Source organism: Pristis pectinata, chromosome 1 (genome assembly GCF_009764475.1).
Source record: "Pristis pectinata isolate sPriPec2 chromosome 1, sPriPec2.1.pri, whole genome shotgun sequence".
Lineage (NCBI taxonomy): Eukaryota > Metazoa > Chordata > Chondrichthyes > Rhinopristiformes > Pristidae > Pristis > Pristis pectinata.
Window position 1 is genome coordinate 143,867,429 of NC_067405.1, and position 13,379 is coordinate 143,880,807.

The 13,379-nt window shown below is 44.1% G+C and overlaps 1 protein-coding gene across 2 annotated transcripts in view; it reads right to left on the reverse strand.

The window, feature by feature from the left end:
* Positions 1–13,379, reverse strand: part of ttc7b (tetratricopeptide repeat domain 7B) — a 374,815-nt gene that overhangs the window by 191,286 nt on the left and 170,150 nt on the right. For both annotated transcript variants that reach the window (XM_052013468.1, XM_052013458.1), the window contains 3 exons: positions 12,828–12,932; positions 1,022–1,136; positions 200–257 (listed from right to left, as the gene is read on the reverse strand). In XM_052013468.1, the coding sequence (XP_051869428.1) occupies positions 200–257; positions 1,022–1,136; positions 12,828–12,932 (278 nt within the window). The remainder of the gene's footprint in view (positions 1–199; positions 258–1,021; positions 1,137–12,827; positions 12,933–13,379) is intronic.

The following is a 13,379-nucleotide window of genomic DNA, read 5'->3' on the forward strand; positions in this document are numbered from 1 at the left end:
AAATAGGCCTCATACTACCAGTAATTTGCTAGCACTTACTCTGGAGTAGGAAATTGTCCTTGCTCTCCATGAGAGAGCTGTGCGTGTGAATAAAGCTTGCAAGTAAAATGTCTCATCCATTTTAGTTGTCATGGCAACAGTACGTTTTAGCTATTCTGACAATGAGATTTATAGATCCTTTTTTAAAAATCATGCACACCTCTGAAATGCTCGCAGTGCTTTTTTCTGGAGGTCCTCTTGCATTCCTTTCAATGTTGCTTTGGGAAATAAAAAAATCAATGTTGTTAATAAAATGTTCCATAAGATGCGTGCAAACCAAGTCCTAATGGTTGGAAGATGGATTAGTTGGAGACCTGGCATTGCAGCAGCTCCCAATAATGGACCAATCGGTTTGAACATGTTGAGGGACCAATTTCTGCATCTATGGGTAGTGATGCGGTCAGTATGTGACAATACTCCTATCAGGCTGGTGCTCTCATAGAAAGATGATTAATGGGATGAACCCTTCTCTGATTCGTCCAACCAGGTTTGGCAAATCCCAGCCCTTGGCTATAATGCCTCAAAATGGAGAGATGCAGCATTTTCAACAATAAGAATTTGAAGCAGAGGGGATGAAAGCTTCAAGGTATTGGGGGAGAGGGGGGCCGGGCTGAGGGAATGCAGAGCTCACGCCCACCAGATTTATTAAGACTTATGACTTTTGGAGTTAGAAGGGTCATAATGGGTGCATGTCACCTACTAAACTCAGTCAATCAGAAGCTTGGGTGACAAACTCCTGGAGGTTACAGGAGGAAGGTTAACTGACAGGGTATTGGACTCTGTGACCTTGAACCCCTGTTGGGAGTAGGAAAGGCTGATGATCCCCATTTTCACTGGATTGGGAATATAACCATAGAAACATAGAACCATACAGCACAAAACAGGCCCTTCGGCCCACCATGTTGTGCCGAAAGAGTGTGTGACACTGCATCAACCATAATGCCAGGTTGTCAAGCTTTATGGGTTTTGATGACGCCCTTACCATCTGTGGCCTGGAGACTATAAGTTAAGCCGAGAGCCAAGAAGCCTTTAGCTCGAAACTCAGGTTTTTCATTGATCTCGGTCACCATTTCAGCAAACTGCTTGGCCTCTCCCAACTAGAGAACAAACGTAAAGAATCGTGTTAAAGGCAAAGAAAAACCACTGATAGTTAAAACAAAAAGGCAATGTCGTACGTCAGCTCCGAAATTCTCATTTATAGAATTTATTGACATAGTTAAATCCAGACGTAAAAACTTCCAGGAAAATTATTATTAAGGCACCAGCGGTATCAGCTATAAAAAGTCAAGTAGAAAGAAAAGGGTGCTGAGGATTGAACGATTTTAATGTTGTTACTTTTACAAATATTATTTTCTTGCTTATATTAACTTCAGCAGGTTCAAGTCCTTGTTATTACCTTTCATAGAATGTCAGGTACATTAATATCCTTCTCCATTGTGTAATTATTTGGCAAATCTGCCATTTGTTGGTTAAAGACTCCACATTTTTCATGACCGCCCGTTATCTTCTAATGTAACTGTATAAATCCGATAACTTCCTTTAGTTTTTGTGTAAAGCTTATTGCTTCCTTGGCTGTGGTCAGGAAATTAAACACAGGCCAGGGATCTTTACAGTTCCGATACTCAGTGTCTTACCTAGCTAATATTCTGGCTTCACAGAATGTCCCTGGTATCTTAAACACAGTACACTTTTAAAGTAAAATTATCATTACAGCAATCTATTCTGCTGGGGTATAAATTGAAGCAACAAAATGCAAACTGGAAAGTAGAAGTGCCTGGTGTGGTCAAATTTACCCTGATGTGGTATGGAGTTAAACATTTTAATTTATTTTTACACTGTTTAATTAAAGGCTTGCTTTTTTATTCATCCTTTCCCTATCTGGATTGAAAAGCTCAAGCTCAACTACTGATCAATAAGACACTCTGAGATGTAGTCTCTCTCCCCTTCTCTACCTTAAAACAAAATTCTTTAAACCACTTTGAAGCCTTACTTAACTCACCAACTTGTTACCAATAATCCCACCAACATGTCACCTTCAGGAATGCAGCAACAGTTTGGCAGATTACATTTGTGATCCCATCACAAAACGAGTTCAATCATGTCAGATTGACGAGTGACATGAGTGAACTCACTTTGTGATGGGATCACAAATGACAATTGTCAATTGGTTGCTAGAACACAGAATTAAATCTCTAGCGCCTCTACTACTGCCTTGCAGATCTTCTTAGTCTATGAGTGTTGGCTCCTTATTGACGAGTGTTGGCTCTTTATGCACGTCTGTTGGCTTCTCCTGTGGGAAAGCTAGAATCCCAATTTGGTCAACGTGAATAGAATAATAGAGAGTCAGGGTGAGGAGGGCATCCACAGTTCCTCGCAATTCTGCTTTCAACTTATTCCAAGCAGTTTATGAAAAGGGCAGGAAGAGAAAACATCAAGGAATGCTGCACGTAGAGTAATTTGTATTGTACATAACTACAAGAGTAAGAAACTTCTTAAGCATGGTGGTGAATCTTTGGAATACTTGACCCAAGAGAGCTGTGGGAGCTCAATGGGCTGAGTATATTCAAAATGGAAATCGACAGATTTCTAGATAATAAGGGAATCGAGGAGTTAGTGTAAGAAAGTGGCACTGAGTTAAAACATTAGATGAGATCTTATTGAATGCAAGAAGAGGAATGAGGGTCCAAATGGCTTCTACTTCTAACGAAACAGTGAAAGGGATAGAGAAAGGAAGAATTTATATATTTGGTGGCTTACTCGTCCTTTCAAGATTATCTATAAACAATGAATTTCCTTGAAGGGCAGTGACTGCTATTCAAAATGGCAAGTGTAAAGAACACACAAGATCACATAGTTGCTGATGATATGAATAACCGGGTAATCAATTTCTTTTGTTAATACTGGTTGAGGGATTAACGTTGATCCCTACACCAAGAGAACTCCTAGCTCTCCCATGAACAATGGGGCATTGTCTCCAACGATACCTCGAATAGGTCAATGGGATCTTGGTTCAATGATTAATTGGAAAGATGATACCTCTGATGGTGCATCATGACCTCTGCCCGGATTGTCCAATCACAGCTCTGGAGTGTAGATTGAACAGACAATCTGGAGACACAAGAGACTGCACTTGCTGGAACCTGGAGCAACACACAATCTGCTGAAGGAACTCAGGGGGTCAAGCAACATCTGTGGGAGGAAAGAAATTGTCAATGTGTCAGGATGAAACCCCTGCAATAGGATCAGGATCTCCTGATGCAGGGTTTCGACCGAAAAAATCCACAATTTCTTTCCTCTCACAGATGCTGCTCGACCCAGAGTTCCTCCAGCACATTGATTATTGAACAGACAATCTTCTGATTTTGATGGAGGCAAGTTGGGGGGGGGGGGGGGGGGGGGGGTGGTTTGGCAAATCAGTCAAACAGAGAGAGACACTAATAGAGAGACTAACAGGAAGGACAAAGCTTCTGTGTGTTTTTCTTCAAAGGCTGAAATCATTTGAAATACTTGAGCTGCTTCCTTAATCCCAATTTAATTAACTTGTGCCTGCAAATGACATGAGACAGAAGTCATTTATTATCATAAATTAAAGGCTGTATATCCAATTATACCACCAGTCCAGGTGTCTTCACTCGGCAACTCATTAATATTACATTCCATTAACTGCTTGCCTGTGTACCTCTCAACAATACCAACTTGGAAGATCAACCAATTAGGTAAAGATTAATTCTGCATTAAAGCTACACCGTGCAATATACAAATACCAGATTCCATTTTGCTTTGTCCTCCTATCCGTCTTTGAAAATGAGCCAAAGGAGTCTGCAGCATTACATCATTCTGAACAGTGTCGTCTGCGATATTTGAAGCAAACGATACCTGCCTTACCCTCTCCAGAAATCAGTGAAGCTGGATAGGGAATATTTCTTTGGCACTGACCAATTCCTTTCCTTCTCTAGGTGGTCACTTCAACTTGGGTGTAGGTCATGTTAGCTGTGGATATGACTGAGTGGTGATCTGTTCACATACCAACAGGAGCCATTCGATTCCAATTAGGAGAGGGAAGACCTAGTTAATGTCCCCCTCACTAGTCCTGAACTTAGGGATGTCAAACCTGATGTGGTAAGCTTGCTATGACATCTTAGAACTTGATGTGGGGTCACATTCAGTTTTTTTGGACATACCAGGGTGGAAACTGCTGTAGACTTCACCCATTTTATGGCATAAAAATGGGGCAAAGTGTGTCAATATCTGGTGCAGGGTTTTACCCCTCCTGTTTCTCAGAGGATCTTGCTCTTCCTTAGAGCGTAGGAGATGGAGAGGTGATCTTATGGAGGTGTATAAAATCATGAGGGGCATAGATAGGGGATAGAATGCACTCAGTCTTTTTCCCAGGGTTGGGGAATCAAGAACTAGAGGGCATATATTTGTGAGAGGGGAGAGATTTAATAGGACCTTGAGGGCCAACTTTTTTTACACAAAGGGTGGTATCTATGTGGAATGAGCTGCCAGAGGAAGTTGTTGAGGCAGGTACAATAGCAACTTCCAAATGACAGTTGGACAGCGACATGGCTTGGACAGGTTTAGAAGGTTATGGGCCAAATGCTGGCAAATGGGAGTGGCTCGGATAGGACATCTTGGTCAGCATGGACCAGTTGGGCCGAAGGGCCTGTTTCCTTATTATATAACTCTATGACTCTCTAACACACCTTAATATCACAGAGAGGATGATGATGCAAAGGGGCAGAGGGGCAAAAGCATTTAAAAGCAGCATCTCTCCTAGGCTGTTAGAAGTGTTGCTCAGAAGATTCACAATGCATTCCACAACAGCACACAGCAGCTGTATGGAACTGTTCCAGCGATCAACATCAGCTCAATCAGCACTGACTGGAACACAGGGTTCAACATGGTGCATGTGCCTCCTGGCTAAATTCCACAACAGGCAGCTCGTGTATCTGCATATTTCTATCAAACAATTAGAAACCCTTGAGGCTGTGACTGGTTAGTGAGAAACATACTTCTTCCCTCCCCTTTTGTGGTTCTCTCCCAGGCTCTGATTTTCCTTTTTTGGCAGGCAGCCTCAATTCTAGCAGCAGCAGAGTCAGATTAAGATTAATCAGTAAATCTGACAGACAGCAGTACCTACCTATACTCTGTGGGCCTTGGTCCTGCCCCTCTACACTGAAACGCTAGTGACAACACTGTCTGCAATCTAATGAGCTTCAGCCTAACTATGCTGAACTCTCAGAATGCTGAACAGCTCAAACCAGCCACACCGATGATCAATGCTTTGGTTTACAAAGGATTCTGTAATAAAAGAAATCTGCAGAGAGAGCAAATATATTCATGGCCATCTTCACAAAGGGACTTGGTGTCTATAAAACAACAGCTGTGCACACTTAAACTCTGATCAGCACCACTTAAGTCTTGCTTGAAAAAAGGGTAAATTTCCAAAAGAATCCTCATCAATCTTTCCTCATTCCCACTGTACACAGTTCTACAGATGATGAATGTCACTGGTATTTGAGACTGCAGTACAGGGAAGCATCAGTACAGGAGCATGGGATGTGGAACCATGGGGTAGCAGTGGTGACATGCAGGAGGGGGAGTCTTGCCCTGGGAACATGACAATGGGTGGGTGTGGTACAGATGTGTGAGTGCAATAGTGTTGGTCCCTAGGACTGATGGCATGAGATTTGGTAATCAACTGAGCACGGGATACTGAATTATTTGGGAAATTGGGAACGGGGCTCTGTACTGTTAAGGGAAAGACGATCCCGGAGTATGTGAAGCACAGTTCTAGGGATGGATGTAATTAGTAAGTGGAAATGATACGTGCTCTTGGGTTAGTATCAGCGGAACTTGGCATAGAAGAGAAACAGGGGTGAAGCTACTGGCATAAGAACATGAGAAAATAGTAGGCCATTCAGCCCCTCAAGGCTGATCTACCCCGGGCCTCACCTCCACTTCTGTGCCACTTCTACATGGCCCTGAATTACTGTTGGATTCAACTGTTTTAATTAGTTTTTTTTAACATGTATAGTGTTTAATGCACCTCAAGTGGCTGCACAAGGAATGGCCGCTTAGTAGCTTACTGGTTCGTCCATCAGGTGAATACATGTTTTTTTCATTGGTTGGTTTGGCCACAGGTACCTAATAGGTTTCCTGACTGGACTACTGTTAGCTAAGGAGTATCTCTTATCTCAGGTATAAAAGGTGTCATTTTTTGTTAATCTCTTGCTCTCCTCTCCCTCCCCCCGGCCCAAGCTCATCTTTAGTTCCTTTTGTCTCGGCTCATCTCCCAGTAGTAAAGCCAGTGCCATGTGCTCTGTGACTGTTTCTTTGTTTTAAACTTTTCCAATAAAACTTTGTGAAGCACCAAGTTGTTTACAACTCATTCTTGGACTCCTGAAAGAACCTGTGGATTCGAAAATAACCGGATCCAACATTACCATTCTTAAACATTTGGGTCAGATGTGGTGTTAAGTAGCATCAACTGCAGAGGGAGGGAGACAAGAACTGAGAGGCAATAGTGACGACCAACACAAAGGAGCAGGGGGAGGCAAGAGGGAACGCGGAGAGGGGAGGGGAAAGGGAAAGATGGCACAGTAGCCGAGACAACTGCTAGTTATGGGATGGGTGCAGCACCAGTGGTTGGGTGTGGTGCAGAAAACGAGCTGCTGGAGGAACTCAGCAGGCGAGGCAGCATCTGTGGAGGGAAATGGACAGTCGATGTTTTGGGTGGGGACCCTTCGTCTGGACTGAAAGGTAGAGGGGAAGTAGCCAGTAGAAAGAGGTGAGGCGAGGAATGGGGCAAGAGCTGGTAAGCGACAGTTGATCCAGGTGAGAAGCGGTTGATGGGCAGATGGAGTCAGGTGGAGGAGGGAAGGGTGGCGATAGCGATAGAGGTTAGGAGGTAATAGGTGTACAGTTGTTTGAATGTGATTGAAGTAGGGAGGTCAGGGTTCGAGACTGTAGTGTAGCGGTTAGCGTAACGCTATTACAGCACCAGCGACCCAGGTTCAATTCCGGCCGCTGTCTGTAAGGAGTTTGTATGTTCTGCCCGCGTCTGCGTGGGTTTCCTCCGGGTGCTCCGGTTTCCTCCCACATTCCAAAGACGTACAGGTTAGGAGCTGTGGGCGTGCTATGTTGGTGCTGGAGGCGTGGCGACACTTGCGGGCTGCCCCCAGAACATTCTATTCAAAAGATGCATTTCACTGTGTGTTTCGATATACATGTGACGAATAAAGAAATCTTTAAAAACTCAAGGTTACAGAGGGAGAACAATGAGAGGCTAAGCCAGCAGAACAATTGAATACTTGAGTCAGGGTTATAGATGAGGGCTTCAGCAGCAGATGAGCTGAGGTAGGGGCCAAGTCCAAGCATATGACAGAGATAGAAGCTGGTGGTCTTCCTGATGGACAGGATGTGAATTTAGATGTTGAGTGTGAGGCCAAAGGAGACACCTCCACTGCAAACAATCTGATTCCATCCCGGGCAGAAGTGACAGAACTGGTCCCCAGTGAGTAGATGAAAATAGGAACAGTGCAGATGCTGGAAATCTGAAGCAGAAACAGAAATGCTGGAAACACTCAACAGATCAGGCAGCTGCTGTTCCGGTGAGAGATCTTCGACCTGTCATTCCTATTTCTCTCAGCATGGATATGTGAGACAGAGCAGCTGAGTGGTTTTTATTTAGTTTTGCACCAGTGAATAGCTTGTTGCAGGAGTCAAGAGCAATGGTTTCAATCCTCCCAATAAATAATTGGAGGAGATTTTGGTTTATCCAGAACAGAATGTAAGAAAAGCAGTCCAACAACACAGCTACAGTAGCAGTACTGAAAGAGCTACTCAGATTGGCTTTCATAAGTGGAAATTATTGCATTTTGGATGTAAATGAAAATCAGGAAGAGAAGATATTGCAGGAGCAACAAACAATCCACTGGAGGAGCTCAGCAGGTCAAACAGCACCTGTAGGGGGAAAGGAATTGTCGATGTTTCAGGTCGAAGCCCTGTGTCCTGAGATTCTCTAGCAACAACTGAACGAATGGAACTGGAGGCAGCTAAGGGCAGTCCCATCCAGCTGGAGAAACAAGAGAGGAGAACGGTGTGGTTAGCCACCTCAAAGTTTATGTTTCCTGACCTAAGGAGGGACAGACTCCTACCATCCGTCACAGAGGATGCTATTCATGATAGTGGCTTGCTTGGTAGAGAAGGAAAATTCACCAGTGATTCAAACGTGGAGCTGCAAGGATGTGCACAGATTTGATGTCATCAACACCTTGAAGTCACTGGAGAAGAGTGGAGAGCAGGAGCACCTGCTCACATGGAGAGAGAAGTGACGGATGGGATTTTGAGGAGGGTGCTAATGAGGTTGATATGAAAGGGAAAGGACACCTGACAAGAAAAGGAACAGTTAAACTGCATCAGATACAGTGGCACAGCCAGTGGATCCGCTGCCTCACAGGTCCAGTGACCCAGGTTCAATCCTGACCTTGGGTGCTGTCCGTGTGGAGTTTGCACGTTCTCCATGTGACCATGTGGGTTTCCCCCGGGTGCTCCAGTTTCCTCCCACGTCCTGAAGAGGTGCAGGTTGCTGGGTTAATTGGCTGCTGTAAAGTGTCCCTGGTGTGTAGGTTAGTGGGAGAATCTGAGGGGAGTTGAGGGAATGAAGGGAGAATAAGTTACAGGGAAAATTAGTGGGGGAATGGGCTCGATGGGGGGAATGGGCTCAATGGGCTGAATGGCCTCCTATGTCGTAAAGAAATATGGAACAGCAAAGGGCCAGAAGGAAAGGGCAGCAGTGAATGGGAGCAAGGTCAGACTGAATACATCAAAACAGAAATAAGATCAACAGATAGAGGGAATAAGAGTGACAGTTATGAGGAATGTAATTAAAATACAATCAGCTGATGCAGAGAATAGTGTTGGCAGGGATAAGCGGTATATAAGATTTCTTTATTAGTCACATGTACATCAAAACACACAGTGAAATGCATCTTTTGTGTAGAGTGTTCTGGGGGCAGCCCGCAAGTGTCGCCATGCTTCCGGCGCCAACATAGCACGCCCACAACTTCCTAACCCGTACGTCTTTGGAACGTGGGAGGAAACCGGAGCACCCGGACGAAACCCACGCAGACACGGGGAGAACGTACAAACTCCTTACAGACAGTGGCCGGAATTGAACCCGGGTCGCTGGCGCTGTAATAGTGTTATGCTGACTGCTACTCTGCCGTGCCTGCCTATAAATGTGTGCGGCAGTTACAGGCAGTGGGGATATCAGTTACAGGGATAGGTCCATCAATTATAATCAACAGGGCTGTTGGTTACTGGAACAGCACAAATGATATTATACTGATGGCTGTCAGTTACATAGAAAAGGAGCAGTCATTAATGATCAACAGGGCCCTAGTTATAGGAATAAGGTCATCAGTTACAGGCATCAAGGCTTTAGTTACAGGAATAAGGGAGTCAAGCTATGAGGACTAGGGATGTCACTTACATGAACAAGGTCACCAGGTATACCACAGAGAGCCATCTTTCACAGGAATAAGGTGGTCAGTCATATGGAATGGGGCCACTCGTTACAGGCAAAAGAGATGCAGTTCCAGGAACAAGATAGGATACAGAGCTGGGCTGAGAAGTGGCAGAGTACAAAGTTAATGGCAGGATTCTGGGCAGTGTGGAGGAGCAGAGGGATCTGGGGGTCCATATTCACAGATCCCTGAAAGTTGCCTCACAGGTGGATAGGGTAGTTAAGAAAGCTTATGGGGTGTTAGCTTTCATAAGTCGAGGGATCGAGTTTAAGAGACGCGAGGTAATGATGCAGCTCTATAAAACTCTGGTTAGGCCACACTTAGAGTACTGTGTCCAGTTCTGGTCGCCTCATTATAGGAAGGATGTGGAGGCGTTGGAAAGGGTGCAGAGGAGATTTACCAGGATGCTGCCTGGATTGGAGAGTATGGATTATGAGGAGAGACTAAGGGAGCTAGGGCTTTACTCTTTGGAGAAAAGGAGGAAGAGAGGAGACATGATAGAGGTGTACAAAATATTAAGAGGAATAGATAGAGTGGACAGCCAGTGCCTTTTTCCCAGGGCACCAATGCTCAATACGAGAGGGCATGGCTTTAAAGTAGTGGGTGGGAAGTTCAAGGGAGATATCAGAGGGAGGTTTTTTACCCAGAGAGTGGTTGGGGCATGGAATGCGCTGCCTGGGGCGGTGGTGGAGGCAGGTACATTAGTCAAATTCAAGAGATTACTAGATAAGCATATGGAGGAATTTAAAATAGGGGGATATGTGGGATGAAAGGGTTAGATAGTCTTAGGCGAGGTTTAAAGGTCGGCACAACATTGTGGGCCGAAGGGCCTGTATTGTGCTGTAGTGTTCTATGTTCCATATAATGATAGTAATGACTGAGAGATATAGCCTAATTCCTTTATAGTCAATAGGGTCATTAGCATACAAATAGGGTTACCAGACGTAATGAATAGAGGTGTCAGTTACTTGGAACAGAGGCATCATTTAACATCATTAGGGGTTCAGCAAAGGAAATAAGGTCACCAGATATAATAAATAGGGCCATCGGTTTCTGGCAGTAGGACTCCAATTATACCAATATTGTCCTTAACATAATATAATAAATTGGGCCATCGGTTACAAGCAAGAGGATGGGTACAGGAGATAGGGCAGCGGTTACAGGCACTGAATCACCAGATATAATAATAGGGTTATCAGTTACAGGAACACAGTTGCCAAATATAATAGGGCTGTGAGTGGCAGGAACAAGGTCATCACTTGTAATCCATAAGGCCTTTAGTTCCTGGCGCAAGGTCTGCAGAGTAATAAATGCACCTGTCACTTATGTGGAACTGAACCATCATTTATAATCAAGATGGCTTCAGTTACAGGCAGTTGAGCTGTTGGCTACAGGCAATCGAGCTGCCAGTCACAGGCAATCAAGCTGTCAATTAATGGAATGGCTTACAATGAATAGGGCCATCAGTTACGGGCAATGGGGCTTCAATTATGGGAAAAGCTCATCAGTTACAGGGAGCAGGGCCGCAGTTGCAGGAACAAGAACTTTGGTTGCATGAAAAGGGTCATCAGTTACGGGAAGTCAGAGGGCTATCAGTTACAGGTAATGGGAGTTCAGTTACAGAAATAATGTCATCCATTACAGGGATAAGGTCATTACTTTAAACAAACAAGGTCGTCAGTTACAGGGAATGGGTCTGTCAATTACAGGAACCCAATGGTCACCAGATACAATAAATAGGGCCGTCATTTACAGGCAACAAGGCTGAAAATTATAGGAATAAGGTTGTTGGATACAGTTCTGTTATCAGAACAAAGTTGTTAGTTACAGGAATAAGGCGGTCAGCTACAAGAACAAGGTGACCAGATGGAGTAAGTAGGTTGATCTGTTACAGTCCATAAGGCTCCCGTTAGAAGAGAACCAAAGGACTGCAGACGCTGGAATCCAGACGAAAAACACGATGATGCTGGAGGAACTCAGCAGGCCAGGCAGCATCCGTGGAGAAAAGCAGGCGGTCAACGTTTCGGGTCAGGACCCTTCTTCAGGACTGAAGATAGGAAAAGGGGAAGCCCAATATATAGGAGGGAAAAGCAGAGCAGTGATAGGTGGACAAAAGAGGGGAGGCGGGGTGGGCACAGGGTGGTGATAGGTCGATGCAGGTAAGAGATAGTGATGGGCAGGTGTGGGGGAGGAGGGGAGAGCAGATCCACCGGCGGATGGGTCAAAGGTAAGGAGAGAGAGGGGAAAAAAGGTAGAAAAAAAAGAGGCTGGGAATGGGAAGAAGAGAAGAAGCGTGGTGGCGGGGGGGGGGGGGGGGGGGGGGAGGGGGTTGTGGATTACCTAAGTGGGAGAAGGGTCCTGAAGAAGGGTCCTGACCTGAAATGTTGACCGCCTGCTTTTCTCCACAGATGCTGCCTGGCCTGCTGAGTTCCTCCAGCATCATCATGTTTTTCATCTAGATTCCAGCATCTGCAGTCCTTTGTTTCTCATAATAAATATGGGCATCAGTTACAGGTCAAGTCGAGTTTATTGTTATGTGCACAAGTACGTGTATGCACAGGTGCAATGGCAAACTTACTTACAGCAGCAGCATCACAGGCACATAGCATTAGAGGCACAACATTAAGAAGAAAACATAAATTATACAAGAATTGTACAAGAAAGAACACAATTAGAACCAAAATATAAACAACATTCATTGTCGTGCAAAGTGGTCAAAGTGATCATAGTGTTACTATACTGAAGTAGTGATTAGGGCTATGCAGGTAGGTTCAAGAACCAAATGGTTGAAGGGAAGTATTAAAGGCTGCCAGTTACAGGAACAAGATCGCCAGATATAACAGAATGGGCTGTCTGTTACATGAAACAGGACCACAGGGCTTCAGCAGTAGGAAAATGTCATTAGTTATAGAAATAAGGTCATCAGTTATAATGTTATCAGTTACAGGTGTTATGGATTTGGTCACAGGAACAAGTTCACCAAAAATAGGCCCAACATTTACACATTTATGGTAAATATGTACATCAGTTACAGGAATAAGTTGGTCAGTTATAATAGGGGTGTTTGTTACAGGAATAAGGTCATCAGTTACTGGGAATAGGGCCATCATTTACTGGAATAAGTTCACCTGTTGTAATAAATACGCATGTCAGTTGCAGGGGTAAGGCAGCTATCAGTGGTAAGTGATCAAGGCAAGGCCAAGGATACACCTGTAAAATCAACACTTTAATGTGTAGAGAATCCACGATGCTCACCCAGTGAAGAGATCCGATGCACAACTTGGTAGCAAGGAGCGGGATTGTGGGATCATCTGGTTTGAGTCTTATACATTCTCGCAGTACTCTCACTGCCCGGGCAGACTAGGAGAGACAAAAGTAGAAAAATCACCTTTTAAAATTATCCATGCATTGAACTTGTTCAGTTTATATTTGGTTACTTCTGAATTCTTCACCATGTAAAAGTTGAGATTGATTATGACTTTACGTATTTAGTTCCAATGACCATACTTGTTATATTGGAAGTATACATCATAACTGCAATTTGTGCCTGCAGTGGTTCTTTAAAAATTCAATTCAAAGTCAAAGTCGAGTTTATTGCCATATACACAAGTCCATGTGTGCACAGGTGCAATGAAAAACTTGCAGCAGCATCACAGACACATAGTATTAGACACAACAGTCACAACAAAAATTTAAATTAAACATAAATTGTACAAAATTATACTTTTATTTCCATTCCCCACCTCCTTCCTGGTGGCCCTGCAAAATTCTCACTTCAAAAATTGGCTTTTGAAAATTTCTGTTGAA